This window comes from Dreissena polymorpha, chromosome 7 (genome assembly GCF_020536995.1).
Source record: "Dreissena polymorpha isolate Duluth1 chromosome 7, UMN_Dpol_1.0, whole genome shotgun sequence".
In the NCBI taxonomy this organism is placed as follows: Eukaryota; Metazoa; Mollusca; class Bivalvia; order Myida; family Dreissenidae; genus Dreissena; species Dreissena polymorpha.
In genome coordinates this window covers 16,802,234-16,816,616 of record NC_068361.1, presented here as the reverse complement: position 1 = coordinate 16,816,616, position 14,383 = coordinate 16,802,234, and the positions used below count along the sequence as shown (strand labels likewise).

The 14,383-nt window shown below is 34.9% G+C and overlaps 3 protein-coding genes across 39 annotated transcripts in view; 1 reads left to right on the top strand and 2 right to left on the bottom strand.

Moving 5' to 3' along the window:
• Positions 1–14,383, bottom strand: part of LOC127839489 (collagen alpha-1(XII) chain-like) — a 308,993-nt gene that overhangs the window by 174,519 nt on the left and 120,091 nt on the right. The window lies entirely within an intron of this gene.
• The window catches only part of LOC127839150 (ral guanine nucleotide dissociation stimulator-like 1), a 357,707-nt gene that overhangs the window by 241,171 nt on the left and 102,153 nt on the right, over positions 1–14,383 (top strand). The gene's annotated exons all lie outside the window — the stretch shown is intronic.
• Positions 1,499–14,383, bottom strand: part of LOC127839152 (uncharacterized) — a 158,239-nt gene continuing 145,354 nt past the window's right edge. For 12 of the 36 annotated variants that reach the window (XM_052367356.1, XM_052367361.1, XM_052367360.1 and 9 more), the window contains one exon: positions 1,499–4,744. In XM_052367356.1, coding sequence (XP_052223316.1) covers positions 3,422–4,744 — 1,323 coding nt within the window. In that variant the 3' untranslated portion in view covers positions 1,499–3,421. Of the gene's footprint in view, positions 4,745–5,439; positions 5,501–6,286; positions 6,417–8,111; positions 8,675–13,938; positions 14,001–14,383 lie in introns of those variants that run through there. The other 24 variants (XM_052367380.1, XM_052367374.1, XM_052367372.1 and 21 more) reach the window with 8 other exon arrangements.

Here is a 14,383-nt window from a genome sequence, read left to right as displayed (position 1 = left end):
TCAAAATGTTCTAGCATTATAGGCGAATAATGATCATGGGATCGCAACAGGTCTTCTGCAAGTCGTCGATCAAGAACACGTGCTTGTGTTGAGCAAAGACGTATAATACCAGGATGGGAAACCAACCGCTTTCCCGTAAACATCTCGCGACGGGGTCACGTGGTTAGCTACCAGCGAGTACCTGTTAAAATGGCAGCGCGTGTATGGTAACCGATCCCGCTTTGCCGATGTCGGATAAATAAGTTACTTAATGAATTATTTTCAGGCGATTATCACATTTTTGTTGTTAAAATGATTGTTTGAAGTTAAGATTGATTGTTACAAATACAATGTTAAACAAGTGTTAAACAGTGTAAACAAGTGGTTATCATCGGCGAAAATTTGCCGGTTCAGTCTTTGATAAGACTGTATTTTATAGGTCTTTGATTCCACAAATATGTTCCATAGAGAAAGAGTTAAATTGCTTTAATGATAACAGGCGTGGGGGACCATGTCAGTCGAGAGCGGGACGTTATATAGTACCAAAATCCTAGTATTCAAAGGAGGGTCATTATTTCATATATTCTGTATAGGGATAATACACGTTTTCGTGGGCATGATCATCTGCGGGCGCTCAAAAAATCCGTTCCTGCCCGAGTGCGCAGCACGAGGGCAGGAACGGATTTTGAGAGCCCCCGCAGATGATCATGTCCGAGAAAATGTGTATTTTCGCTATTATTGCATAAACAAATCTCACATACCAAAATAATTTTAAATAACATTGAAAACAATGTTTTGTTCATTCGACATCGTCAAAATAATTCGATTATTTCAAAAAAGTTCAAGGTTGTGTTTTACATATGCCTCACTCGGTCATCATCCGAAATGACGAGGCTTTACCTTCGGATAGGCAGTTTTCGATTTAAAATGTGTTTAAAAAGTGGATTAATGCAAAGTTGAAATGCAGCCGCGTAAAGTAAGAAATGAGGAATTATTTTGGAATTTACAGCAAGAACGTTGAAGGTACATAAACACTTACATTTACAGCATAGTCTTTTGAAAGTGGTGAGTAAATAACCTTAACTTCAATGACTTAGCCAATACAATAAAGCTGTTGTCAAGAGAGTGCATATGGTATAACTTGAAAAGTGGATTTAAATAGTCATTATCACTGTTTAAATAGTCATTATCCCTGCATGCATGAGGAAATTGGTGCTTATTCAGTTTCCCATTTATGCTGAAGTAACTGCGCGTAGACCAGTTTATGGATATGAAAAACACATAACAGGGCTTGAACGGCACGTGAATCGCATTGTTAATACACGATTTCTCCCGTTCAAGCCCTCCTTTTGCCAAGTTTCTGCACTCCGCCAGAGGGCATTATAGATAGAGTTTATGCAATAATAACTATTCATACGATATGCATGCATACTCATTCATGCACTCTCAAACATTCATTTGTTTACTCATTCATTTATTGTAAAATACCGCCAATCCGAACAACCTCAAATCAAAGGAGTTCACTTTTATGTATATTCGCGTTCCTCACTGGTAAGTGGTTTTAACAGTAATTTTAATGATATTGTTATACCACCAAAACATCAGTCGAAGATATTCAAGGTAAATAGTAGTTGATAATTTCAAAGTCTTATTTGACAACGTATTGCTGTTGATGTTAGATTAATTTAAGCATAATAATAAAACATGATTTAACGTCTGCATTTTGGAATCATAGACAGAACATTTAAGAGGCATAAAACAGATGGCTAATGCGGCAAATGAATAACAACGTAAAATAAATAAGTACATAAAGAATGTTTTAAGCAAAATAAACGTAAAGTAAATACTAGTAAGCCCGCTCTTCAAATGTCAATTGATATGAAGGTTCAATGAAAGTATCATCATATACGTATGTTGAATATTCGCGAAGATGATGTCTATTCGCTTACTTTGTCCATTTTCCCGGATTTACCAAACACGGACAGCATGACAACAGGTGGCAATAGAGGAAGCGTGCATGTCCTGGGTAGCAATTTGTTCGCACGTCTCTTAAAAGCTGACCTAAGACCCCCAGTTCCAGATCAAACATGATATTCATGACAAAGATATAAAACAATATTAAATTCACATGTAAATAAATAAATACAGTTTTAAACATAAACTGAAACAATTATGCTTTCAAAGCAAAATGAGTAAAAAGGACAATTATACAAAGTGTATTATTAAATTCAAAGCAAATTTGCGTAAATGATTTTCAAGCGGACGCAATATCTGCACCACATATACCGTTTAATCGAACACTATAATAATACATTTTCTTATACAATAAAATGATCATATTTAATATTTGGCACATACAAAGACAACAGTTGTGTAAGCCATACTGTTACAGCAGCAAGAACAAAACTATTACAATTCAGCAGTTACATATATAAAATCGTATCGCGACAGTAGCATTACAGGTTGACATATAAAGCAATATCTTAACTAAATAAATTTGCGGACGTTTGATCAACGAGTCTTTTCCAAAACACAAGCCTTTTCAATAACAAAAACATATAATCAACTATTTAACCTTAAAATGAATATCGTCATGACGTACAAGCTACTATATAGCATGGACCTAGAGTGCATCGTTTTGTAATAGATCTATCGATAATTGTTTCCAAAAATACTTTCAATAAGGTACGAAACACATCTTTATACTTAATGGAGAAGTATTCGCGTGTTGTTCTATTATATCGTCATAAATATTAAACCTGCTTTCACATTAACTTAATGTTGAATGGGTTACAACTCGTACATGGACGCATGTCAAGCATAACACAAATATATATATAGATATATTTTAAGACCCTTGATAACATTCAACATGGGGATCTGACTGTACGTGAGCGCACCTATTTAACAATTATGTTATCGAAAAATGTGATCAAAGTTTTAAATCAGCAAATCATCATCATTTCGTCGCTTCATAGGCATCATAGGATTAATACAACAATTTTCAAACGTTTATATGAACAGTTTTCTTAACAAAGATTACATTTCCATAGTATTCTTCCACACAATAAATAACAATCACCAACAGACGACAACCCCTTATCTATACACGTGTGTTACAGTTGCAAGTCAAATGGCTTTTGATAAGTGTATTTGTTTACATCATCATACTTGTCCATACATTACGATGATTATTTACTCGACCCCCTTCCATCATCATATTCATAATAACGTCCATACCAATCTCACTCTGACGTCTGCGTACCGCCTGCATAATAACATCCGTCTCTCTATCCATGCCGAGGGCCATTCTGTTCATGCATATCAGCCACAGCAACTCCATCTCTATCCAACAATTAATTACCAACAGACGATACCTCCTTACATCTATATATGTGAATTTCAAGTGCAAGTCAAATGGCTGTTGATATGTGTAATCGTTCTACATCAACATACTATTCCATACATTCCGTATATCATTTACTCGAGTCCCTTCCATAATCATCCTCATCCCAACCTCCCTCAAAATCTCCACCTGACGACTGTTTATTGCCTGCATAATAACATCCGTCTCTTCATCCATGCCGAGGGCGCGTCTGTTCATGTATATCAGCTCCAGCATCTCCATCTCTATCCTCCTCCCGCTGTACCATCGTAGTGGCTCAGGGTGAGCAATTATGGCTTGTCGTATCTTCGGTAGTCTCAATATCATCCGGGGACCTTCCGCAATCATTTCATCAATAGTAGCTATCCAAGAACGTTTCTGCTCATGATCCAGAGCGCAGGCTGCCATCAGATTTCGCCCTGGGATCATGTAATAAGGCAGCTCTTTCGTATCTAGAGCAACTCTTAGCGCATATAATCCTTCATGAAGCCAGTGAAACATACTTCTTTCATGAAACAATGAGTGCGGGTTATTTTCTGCTATCCATAATACAATGTTTTTAACCGTGAACGATGTCACCTCCTTCTTTTGCGGTTGTAATACATCTTTCTTCACCATTTTTAATAGCACATATAATTTAACCTGAGTGTCGTTAAGATTATTTATCAGTACGTTTTCCCCGGTGTTAAAACACATTCTCCATTCAACATGTTCGTAATCGCTGCCTTTAACCCCAACAGGAGAAACAAATGCTCCAAGTGATACAACCTCCCTAACGACGTCAGCTGATGGCCAGTAGCGATGTCTTGCCGCCCATCTTGTTAGGATGCTGGGGCAGTAAAAATGTAGCGCATGCACGGTATCGCTTTCAAGAACACCAAATGTTTCTGGCGTTGACGGTCCAGCACGCTCATGTTGTACTATGCCTTCCGGGTGTTTAACGTTTAACCACTGATTAACATATAAGTCGCTTCTTAATAGTCCGCGACCAAATCCATCATCACACAAGGCATTGTACACTAAATACGAAATATGTGTACCGTATCTCTCGAGTAGCAGTCTACAGTGTCCGGAGTAACTAATCCGACTGCAGGATCTAAATATGGTTGTCTCCACAGGAACGCAACTTGAATCAACACCATCTTCTAAACAGATGACACTTTCTGTAACAAACAAAACGTCTATATCGCTCTCCAGATAGCTGGTCAGACCCTCAGCCTTGCTACCCGTGGTGATATACGTTACAATACCAAGCGCCTTTGCAGTCTCATGCCTGTCCGAGGCCTTGTATGCTTCTATACGAGCCTGTCGGATGTGAGGCCCATAACCCAGAACATTCATTAAAGTAGAAGTCTCAGCAGAGGCTTGTTCATTTTGAAACTGAAATAAGTTTAAATTATTTCTATACAAAGTGATATACATGTGTAGCGAATATCAGGCTACTGTCACATGTAAGTGAGGCTTAGAAACATAATAACGGCGAGCCTTGCCAACCCAATCTTTTAATGGTGCAGAGTAGAAATAATAATACAATATTACGACTGTTCATTCCTTTAGCGGGAATGAATTGGCAGTTTGATGACATATTACTCAAGACGTCATAAAATCTCGGGCTCATCATTTGTAAAATGCGATTTGTTTGTTTATCTAGCTTTTTCCCTTAAAAATATATACATATTCGTATTGAAGTGTTTGTGTTGTTGCATGTGATTCGATATAACCGAATATGGTCACATACCTGTTCAAGAGTAATATAACGAATGTCCAAACTGACTGATATAAACTCCTAATGATTCATATCAGCGTAAGTGAATGTTAAAAAACGAAATGAAATCGTACGTTTCCGTCTTCGTGGTTATGTATGTCCAACAAAAGAATTTGAATAAAATTAACATTATGTGATGCGATAAAAAGTAGTCAGCAATAACATAATCATAAGTTTAAAATATGATCAACAATCATAAGTGCAATATATTAAACCATAGACTGTGTTTATATATCAATACAATTAATCATCGTTTTAATGGAAACAAACTGGACCGTCTTACCCAAGCGTGACTGCTGGACACACTTACCTGTCTAGGGACCTCTCCTGGTTCATCACGTCTGATGCCTTGGTCAGCCATTGACACAGTTCTGCAGTTAGATACAAGAAACAATATTACAGATGAGTTAATATCATTATGGAATGTTAATATGTCAATGGTAAACTTACACTTATATAAGCAACACAAACATAGATTCCTTATAGTAAATCAGGAGTTATTAATTGTACAAAAACGTTCATAAAAAAACATATTAAAATATAAGCATATCTGCATTCATATGATTGCAAAAAGTGTGCAATACAGGAAATTTGCAGCTATAACGGCTGGTAATATTTTATTGCAAAGTGCGAGTGTGTATTAAAACGCTCGTTTCAAAACTGCGTTTGATCTTTAACAATGTATATGGATTACTACAATAATAAACATGTACTTTTTGTAATATTTCCTGTTAAACTTAAGGAAAAACTAACGCGTTCAATAAAAACTGTAGGTTTCATTGACTGCATATGTCTTTAATGCACTTGTTTATCATTTCATGTTAAAGGTTCCTATTCAATTAATTGTATGTAATGTTGACGAATGCAATTATTTAATCATCGTCATATGCTAAATACTACGGATTCCTGGTAGTGCCATCTATAATCTCGCCCTTCTTTCATCAAGGGCGACACACGAGACACAAAGCGATACACGATATTTGCGCGACAGTCGCGGCGACGAACTATATATTTAACATGATATATCGCCTTTTGGGCAACCTACACATTGTTACGCAATAAATCGTGTATCGTGTGTCGCCATTGAGAAAGGAAGGGCGAGATTATAGATCGCACTATCTGGATTCCGTAAAATAAACTGAAAGGAAATAATATACCGCCTCCTCGGCCTGGCGATTAGAGAGTTAGTTTTTTAGCCGTTTTGGCGTGACTTTAACTGATCAGGCTGGTAGTTTACCTAGCAGCTCTTCACAATGCCTTTTTGCAGACGTCCATGAATATAGGATACTGAAAGTTAAGAATCATGTTTATAGACGATAAATAAACACACAATAAAACTGTACCAGCAGGAGAGAAACTTAACAGAAAGACGGACTCTTTTATCAATTGCCAAAAAATAAATTAACCCAACAATGTGCAAACTGATTATGTGAAATTCGTTTTAACCGGGGATAAATGTCACAATTAACACATGGTCTTACCCCAAAGTTATAATGTCTTTAAAATCAATAAGAAAAAAAGTTGAATATATGAAAATATGCTGTGTTAAAATTTTCTTATTGTGTGATGACGTATTGCTTGTAACCTTTTCCAGAAAAGTTTGCGGAAAAGCACACATGTTTCTAGTCACTACCAATTCGCAAAAAAGGTTCGTGCATTGATACGGGATGGTGTCATTAAATTGAACTGTATCCGTGAAAGTCATAAGACCCCTGAAAAAACATAGACGCTTGCGTGTACAGCTGACTGAAAGAAGTTCCTTCTCGTGACAATCAGGAACTGTGCGAAAGCGCGAAAAGAATATTTAGATATTAAAACACTGGTACAGTCACCTTGTTTGTGTAAGTACACCCGAACGGCTGACATTTATTGCTTAGCTTTATATGATAATTACTCTAAACCTCAGAAGGAACCCATTAGCAGCAATTGCAACGGGTTGATAACACCTATTTTCCCCTTTAAGTTAGTCTATCGGTTAGACAGAACGGAAAGGGGCGTGACGAACGCAAAGACTCGTATAATAATGGTATTAGATTGGTAAAATTATTATAGTAGAACTGGTTTTAAAATAGGTCAAGCAATATCAAGTTGATAAGAAATACAGATTGCTAAATACAACAATATAAGCCTATTGTATAAACAATGATAACTCGTATGAAGCGGATAAACTTGACACAACTATTAGGTTTTATCTTTTACGAATAGCGATTACACAAACACTTAAAACCGAACATGTTGTAGTTAGACAATGTTTTGGATCTGGTATATATAGGTTAATGTTACTGTTATATTAGTTACTGTTGTTTACAGTCAGAACATTCCATATATATGCTGCTATTGATGATGATGATAGTTATGCTCAGGTTGATGATAAAGATGATGACGACGACGACGATGATGATGATGATTATGATAACGATGGCTACATTAATAAAACATAACATTAGATTTTGCTCTTAAGCTTTCCAAGTTCATATACCATGCTGAAAAAAAAACCCAAACGTAAGTAGCTCAATATTCAACGATTATGTACCCGGGGTACATTGTAGTATACTTCTGAAGAGTAGCCGGGGTACGTTTAAATAGTACCTGAGTCGAGTCGACAACGAAAAGTAAGCCTTTATAAATAAAGCTGGTGAAAATCAACGCATATAATATTGCATTTATGTAAATGTCGTATAAATGTCTATTGAGCTATATTAATTCTGAATTCGTACTGTTCGTAATCGGCGATTAATAAAAAGACCCAAATCTGGTCGCTACTAAAAAGACATAGGAAGATTTATTTCTAACAGTGTTTGCATTATTTGACCATTTTTTCCACATGAATATTTTCTCTCTGAAAAGCAACTTAATAATTGCTAAGTGGTTTAATTATCTTGCTCGGATGAATGCGAAGTTAGGTCGAGTCGGCCTTAACCGATAACAGCGCTAGTCCATAACTTTAACTAAATGTTTATGATTATAATTAACAATACTCACATTAACAGTTTGCTGCCCCGTTTCTGCCCTTTCTCTGACCAGTGAAACAAGAATGTCAATTACAAAATCCAAAGTATTCGCAATACAACAATCACATTATGATGTCGTGCTTGGATGTTTTATTTGTTTACATTTACGTTTGATATAAATTTGAATAATTAAACATATTAAATTTTACACATATGTTAGTAGGATCAACCTTCCACGACACATAAACACTGTCACGGGACCAGTTTCTATGTACTATAATGATTTCCTTTCTTTCAGTACTACACAATACCATCCACAAAACAAGTGGAAACATTAAAATCTTTTCATTACCAATTACGAAGAACACTTATTCAATTCGGTTTAAACTTATGAATTCATATGACCGTTTATCAAGTTTACTGACGACGTACGATAAAGTGATTTGATTGGGAGGATAATATTTGAAAGTTTGATAGCAATATCGGTTATCATAAGTAGAAGTTTATACTAACACTGATAAATTAGAGATATAACAAGATATATTATATTCCAGTTCAATTCTAAGTAAGAAACTTAGTGCGCGCATTATGTGCGATAAAAAAAAGAACAACCTCGTTACAAGTACCCAGACCGGATAATATATTAAGAGTTTAATTTAATTAACACGCATTACATTTGTGTTATTTGTATGCTTATCTCACTTCAATTGCACACACAAATCGTTTTAGTGATGTCATAAATTTCAAGTCATTTTATTTGAGAAAGAGAAATAAACACGATTTTGTAAATTAAGTTAGACTGCCTAAATATCTTAACAAGCCGTTAAGACAGGATAAAAGATAATGATCGAATGTTAAATAGAAATCAATCCGCAAAATGTTGATTACGTCCATTCCCGATATTAACTATTACCTTACTGCTGTTTTTCAGTTTCAATATATTCCGAGGTGTTTGTTTTCAAAAATGGATTGGGTTCAGAGTTTGAGTTTGGTGTTTTTTTTGTTATGGTTTTAAATGAATATGTTTTTTCCCTTGGACTGTTATCGTTTAAAGCAACACACCTTGAAATGAAATACATGTTAATCAATACATTTAGATGCAATTTGAAAGCTTGCAAAACTCTCATTAAATCTATAGCCTAGTTAGCAAGTAATTTATTATTTGTCTAAATTTTAAAACCGAAAGTAGGATTTCTATGCGTATACGCCCATTTCGACAAACGCGATTATTTATAAGTTACAAAGCGCAAACAAATACGGATTTCTACCTTGTAACCACCAGATATATTCTCATTGGCATAGATACAATTAAATCTTTAGCCTAGTTAGCAAGCAATTATATTTATTTTTTCAAACGGTGCCGCTTTTTAAACCGAAAGTAGGATTTCAAGACGTATAAGTCCATTTTAACAAACGCGATTATTTTTAAGTTTAAAGCGCCAAAAGGCGGATTTCTACCTTGTAAACACCCGATATATTCTAATGCATGGATAAAATATGTTTCCAAATTATATTTTTCATTTCAAGTTGTGTGGCTTTAAGGCCGACTCGACCTAACTTCGCTCCATCCAAGCAAAATAATTTAAGCACTTAGCAATTATTAATTTGCTTTTCAGAGAGTAAATATTCGTGGGAAAATAGTCAAATAATACAAACACTGTTGGAAATAAATCTTCCTATGTCTTTTTAGTAGCGACCAGATTTGGGTCTTTTTATTAAGCGCCGAATACGAACAGTACGAATTCATAATTAATATAGCTGAATTGACATTTAAACTACATGTGCTTATACCTAAATGCAAGGTTATTATTTTCGCGCTTTCGCAAAGTTCCTGATAGTCACGAGACGGATCTTCTTTCAGTCAGCTGTGCACGCACGCGTCTATGTATCGTACGTGATTATTATATAATTATATGTTGAGGTTTTCATCATTTCTATTTAATGTAATGGGTGACGGGATCTTCATTTACGTACGATACATTATTTAGTTCTTAGTAATTAACAGTTCTATTATTGTTTCTGCCATATTTCAATTTCAATTAGTATTAAATGTTACCATTCTTTGACTTCTGAGAATGAGCGTTAAGCGCTAGCATTCTTTGATTTATGATAAGTGTAAAAAATTAAATAAGTCGGTAGTGTAAACAGCTCATTTTATTCTCTGAAAGAATATCCAGACAAGGGACAAAATTGTCACAAAACCAGGTTTTCATTTTGAAAAAAAAATCTGATAAAGGGAGAAAACTCAAACTGAACTTTTGAAATGAACAAACAAAATAAACCCCCTTTGTAAGTTTGTTTTTAAAAAAAATCTATTTTTAGTCGTGGCGACCTTGACATTGGAGATATTAACGTGATTCTTTCGTGCGACACACCGTCCCATGATGGTGAACAAATGTGCCAAATGATATTAAAATCTCACAATGAATGACATAGTTATGGCCAGGACAAGCTCATTTATGGCCATTTTTGACCTTTGAACTCAAAGTGTGACCTTGACCTTGGAGATATCGACGTAATTATTTCGCGCGACACACCGTCCAATGATGGTGAACAAATGTGCCAAATGATTTTAAAATCTGACAATGAACGACATAGTTATGGCCCGGAAAAGCTTGTTCCGCCCGCCCGCCAGCCCGCCAGCCAGCCCGCCAGCCAGCCAGCCAGCCCGCCCGCATTCGCCAATCTAATAACCAGTTTTTTCCTTCGGAAAACCTGGTTAAAAATACAGTGATAATTTATTAAAACAAGATAAATATTCGCACGCACAAATATCATTTATGATATAAACGTACATATGTAACGATATTGATTCTTATTATATATTAATAAATCACACAGAATATTATACATTTTCACTAACAGTTTTCAGGCATTAACATTGTTTTATCAAATCATAGAATAAAGAAATTATTTATTTATGAGAAAACAGTACTATTAGTTTTACAAATGTGATACTTATAAAATAGAAATTATCATAAATACTCAATATATATTTTTTCGGATATTGTGCAGCCAAACAACTTTCCTAAATACTCTACATTGAATGTAACTGAAACAAATTAAAGTAGCAAGCAATAATTTAAGTATGAATATATTTATTTGTAGCAAACAATAATTTCGGTTTGAAAATAAATAAGTAATAACATCTCACCTGAAAGAATATCCAGAAAATACAGTGCTTGAATCGCGCACGGTATTTCCTTAAATTTTCTTTCAGTGGCAACTTTCTGAAATTTGATCAGACTTTTCCAAATACGTATCTCACGTGATCCCACGTGGTCTCACGTGATACGCTTATTCACCTACATTTTATATTTGTTCGGGTCAAAACTGTTAACCCTTAGTCATGGAACTTTCTCGAAGCTTCGACTGTGCACTTTTATTTTCCAAATTTGGGAAACAATTTAGATTGGAATGTGCTACTCGCTCTCTTAGCTTACTCAGCTGTTTTCTTATAGTTCAAGATAGTTTTCAACATGTAAGAATTTGTAGTTCACCTAGCACAAAACTATACCTATGTAGTGTTGTAAAAGCGGGGCTTAGTGCATGATATCGACTGCACAATGCCTTACATAAAATTAAGCATTTCTAACAATATGCAATAGTTATTTTAAACAATATGCAATAGTAATTTTAAAATTTTGTTAATTGAAATTAATTAAAACTTTATTAATTAGGATTAATTAAAATTATTACATAAGTTAAAATGAAAATTTAGATATTACAAATATTTCATAAGATTATGATTTTAATTGGATTACATATGTTTCTTAAGGGGTGTTATCACGTTCAGCGAAACAGCTCAATTTAATGAAACCATCTGTATCAATACATGAACCTGTCTGTGATTTGGTAGTGACTAGAAGCATGTGTGCTTTTCCGCAAACTTTTGGAATGATCATTGCCATTTTAAAATTTTGAAAGAGCATCAGGTTTAGAACATTTAAAATGAATTTCTTAACTATCAATGACATACCTAGAGACTAGACTGTTTGACACATACTTAGAATGGAAATGTTTAAAGATATATTGTGAAAGGTATGCATACATGTACCAATATTCCAAATAAAATCAACATTTGTTCAACGTTAAACAAAACATTCAATTCCCAAACAATATCAATATTTCAATTAAGCTAATACGTCTGATAAACAACTAACTTGCAATTTGGTAAAGCCTACAAGGACACTTTTAATGTCACGCTTAAATTAAAACAAACTATTTCTGAAAATACTTTATAATTGCCAAACTATAACAATACTGAAAAGTTTCATAATTTTACTACTATTCAAAAGAAATGCAAGTAGACAATATTACAAATTAACTACAGCATGTCGATTTTAATTTGTAATTGAACCTTAAGGCCAATGAATAAAATCTCTCGGTAAAGAAAACATATTGCATAACTATTAAACCCGTAAACTGAAAATTATTATTACAAAAATGAACTTCGCTACAAACGTTTCATAAAAACCAACAGAAAATTCTCATGTTTAAAATTAATACAATATTCTCAATGACTGGAATAACACCGAACTGATATACAGAACGTGTTACGTACTGGTTATATTTGATACCAAGGGAACTTTTTTTGTACACATACGCACACGTAACAAATAGTGCACCATAAATATTAAAATAAATTAATGAAATAAGTTGATAAATATTAAAATAAATTAATAAAATAAGTTAATATAATAGACTTACTTAGTAAGTTCAATCGCACGTTTTAAGGTAACACATTCACATTAACACATCCACAAACAAAACATCTACAAAGAACAGTTACGGGAATTACGACGAAATTTATATTTAAAAGTACACATGTCACGTGGTGTGTACCAAACGTCACATAAACACAGCACTGAAACACGCATATTTCTCTTACTAGAAAGTGCAGTGTTGATACACAAATCCGCGTGAGCTGTACTGTATATTCTAGCATATAATGTCATGGATGCCTTTCAAGTGCAGCAAAAGGTCAATATGCACAGCAGCTCTCATTAAGAGGTTCAAGGGAATACAAAATTTCATATTGTGGGCACACAATAAGTACTTTTGACTAATTTTATGGTGGCAATCTGATCAAAATGGGAGTTCCTAACCGAGCCAATGAAACAAATGCTCATTTTTTTTTGGGGGGGGGGGGGGTATTAGACTGGAAGGCAAGGTTAAAATGAACAAGATACATATATGTAGGCAAGCATTTTAAGCTTAGAAATGAGGACCCATGTAGTATCAGGGGCAGAAAGGCAGCTAAGAGCAATGCAGGCTTCTTCTTCAAGGGACACAGCTTCCCGCATAATTCTCAACAAAACAAATATTGATCCATGTCACCTTTGTATGCAAAGACAAGTTAATAAGGTCAATACTTCCCTTAAATCACTGAATGAGACAAGCATGTACCAATAGAAAACATAAATGGTTGCTGAAAGTGACACATTTTAGCAAAAAGATCCCTCTAAGGTAAATGATGAAGGGGACACGTGCTACAACAATCCTATGTTTAACTTGGACGCGACATCCTTTCAAGTCGGAACCATGACTGTTAGCATATTGTGAGAAAACAATACCAAACACAAGCTAATTGTAGGGTTACAAGTAGCATATCAACTCAGCTGTACTGCATGCATGCTCAGGAACAAGGCTAAACCCGTTCAGTGCCAACTTCCACTGACAACAAAGCACTAGCTTTACGTGTGAGGACGCGGAACTATCGATACAAACTGCATGGGGAATCGCACGACGGCAAGGGTTTGAGTGACCACAAACCTGATTATGACATTATTCCACACCTTAAGCCTCATGAATATGCTTATTTGCTTGTGTACATGATAATAATTTGGTAGTATTACCTGTTTTGCAATCAACAACCCTTAACAAGTGGCCCTCGGCTTAGTCGCAGACATTCCTCTACCTGAAAAAGTCAAAATTCCTAATAGAAATAGATATAAAATGAAAAACAAACATGCATTTATGTATTTTAAGTGTATTTCTATGAATAATATGAAGTGATAATCTTGTTATATTCATGATTGTACTAAATATGACAGCCGGCTCAGGTAAGCATCTGTTGCACTGTCCATACTGTAAAAATGTCTGCCATTCCATGTCGGTGAAATGGGGCTCTGTTTGAATATTCATGCTTTACGCACAAGCTATTGATGCGTTACTGGATCACGAAGTCCCTGGCGTTGAATTCTGACTTCATGTAGCACATAAACACTACACAGTCAACCAATATGCCTTTGAATTTAAGTCGGAAAGCAATTTGGCCCTTATTCGGCTATGTAAGGGTGG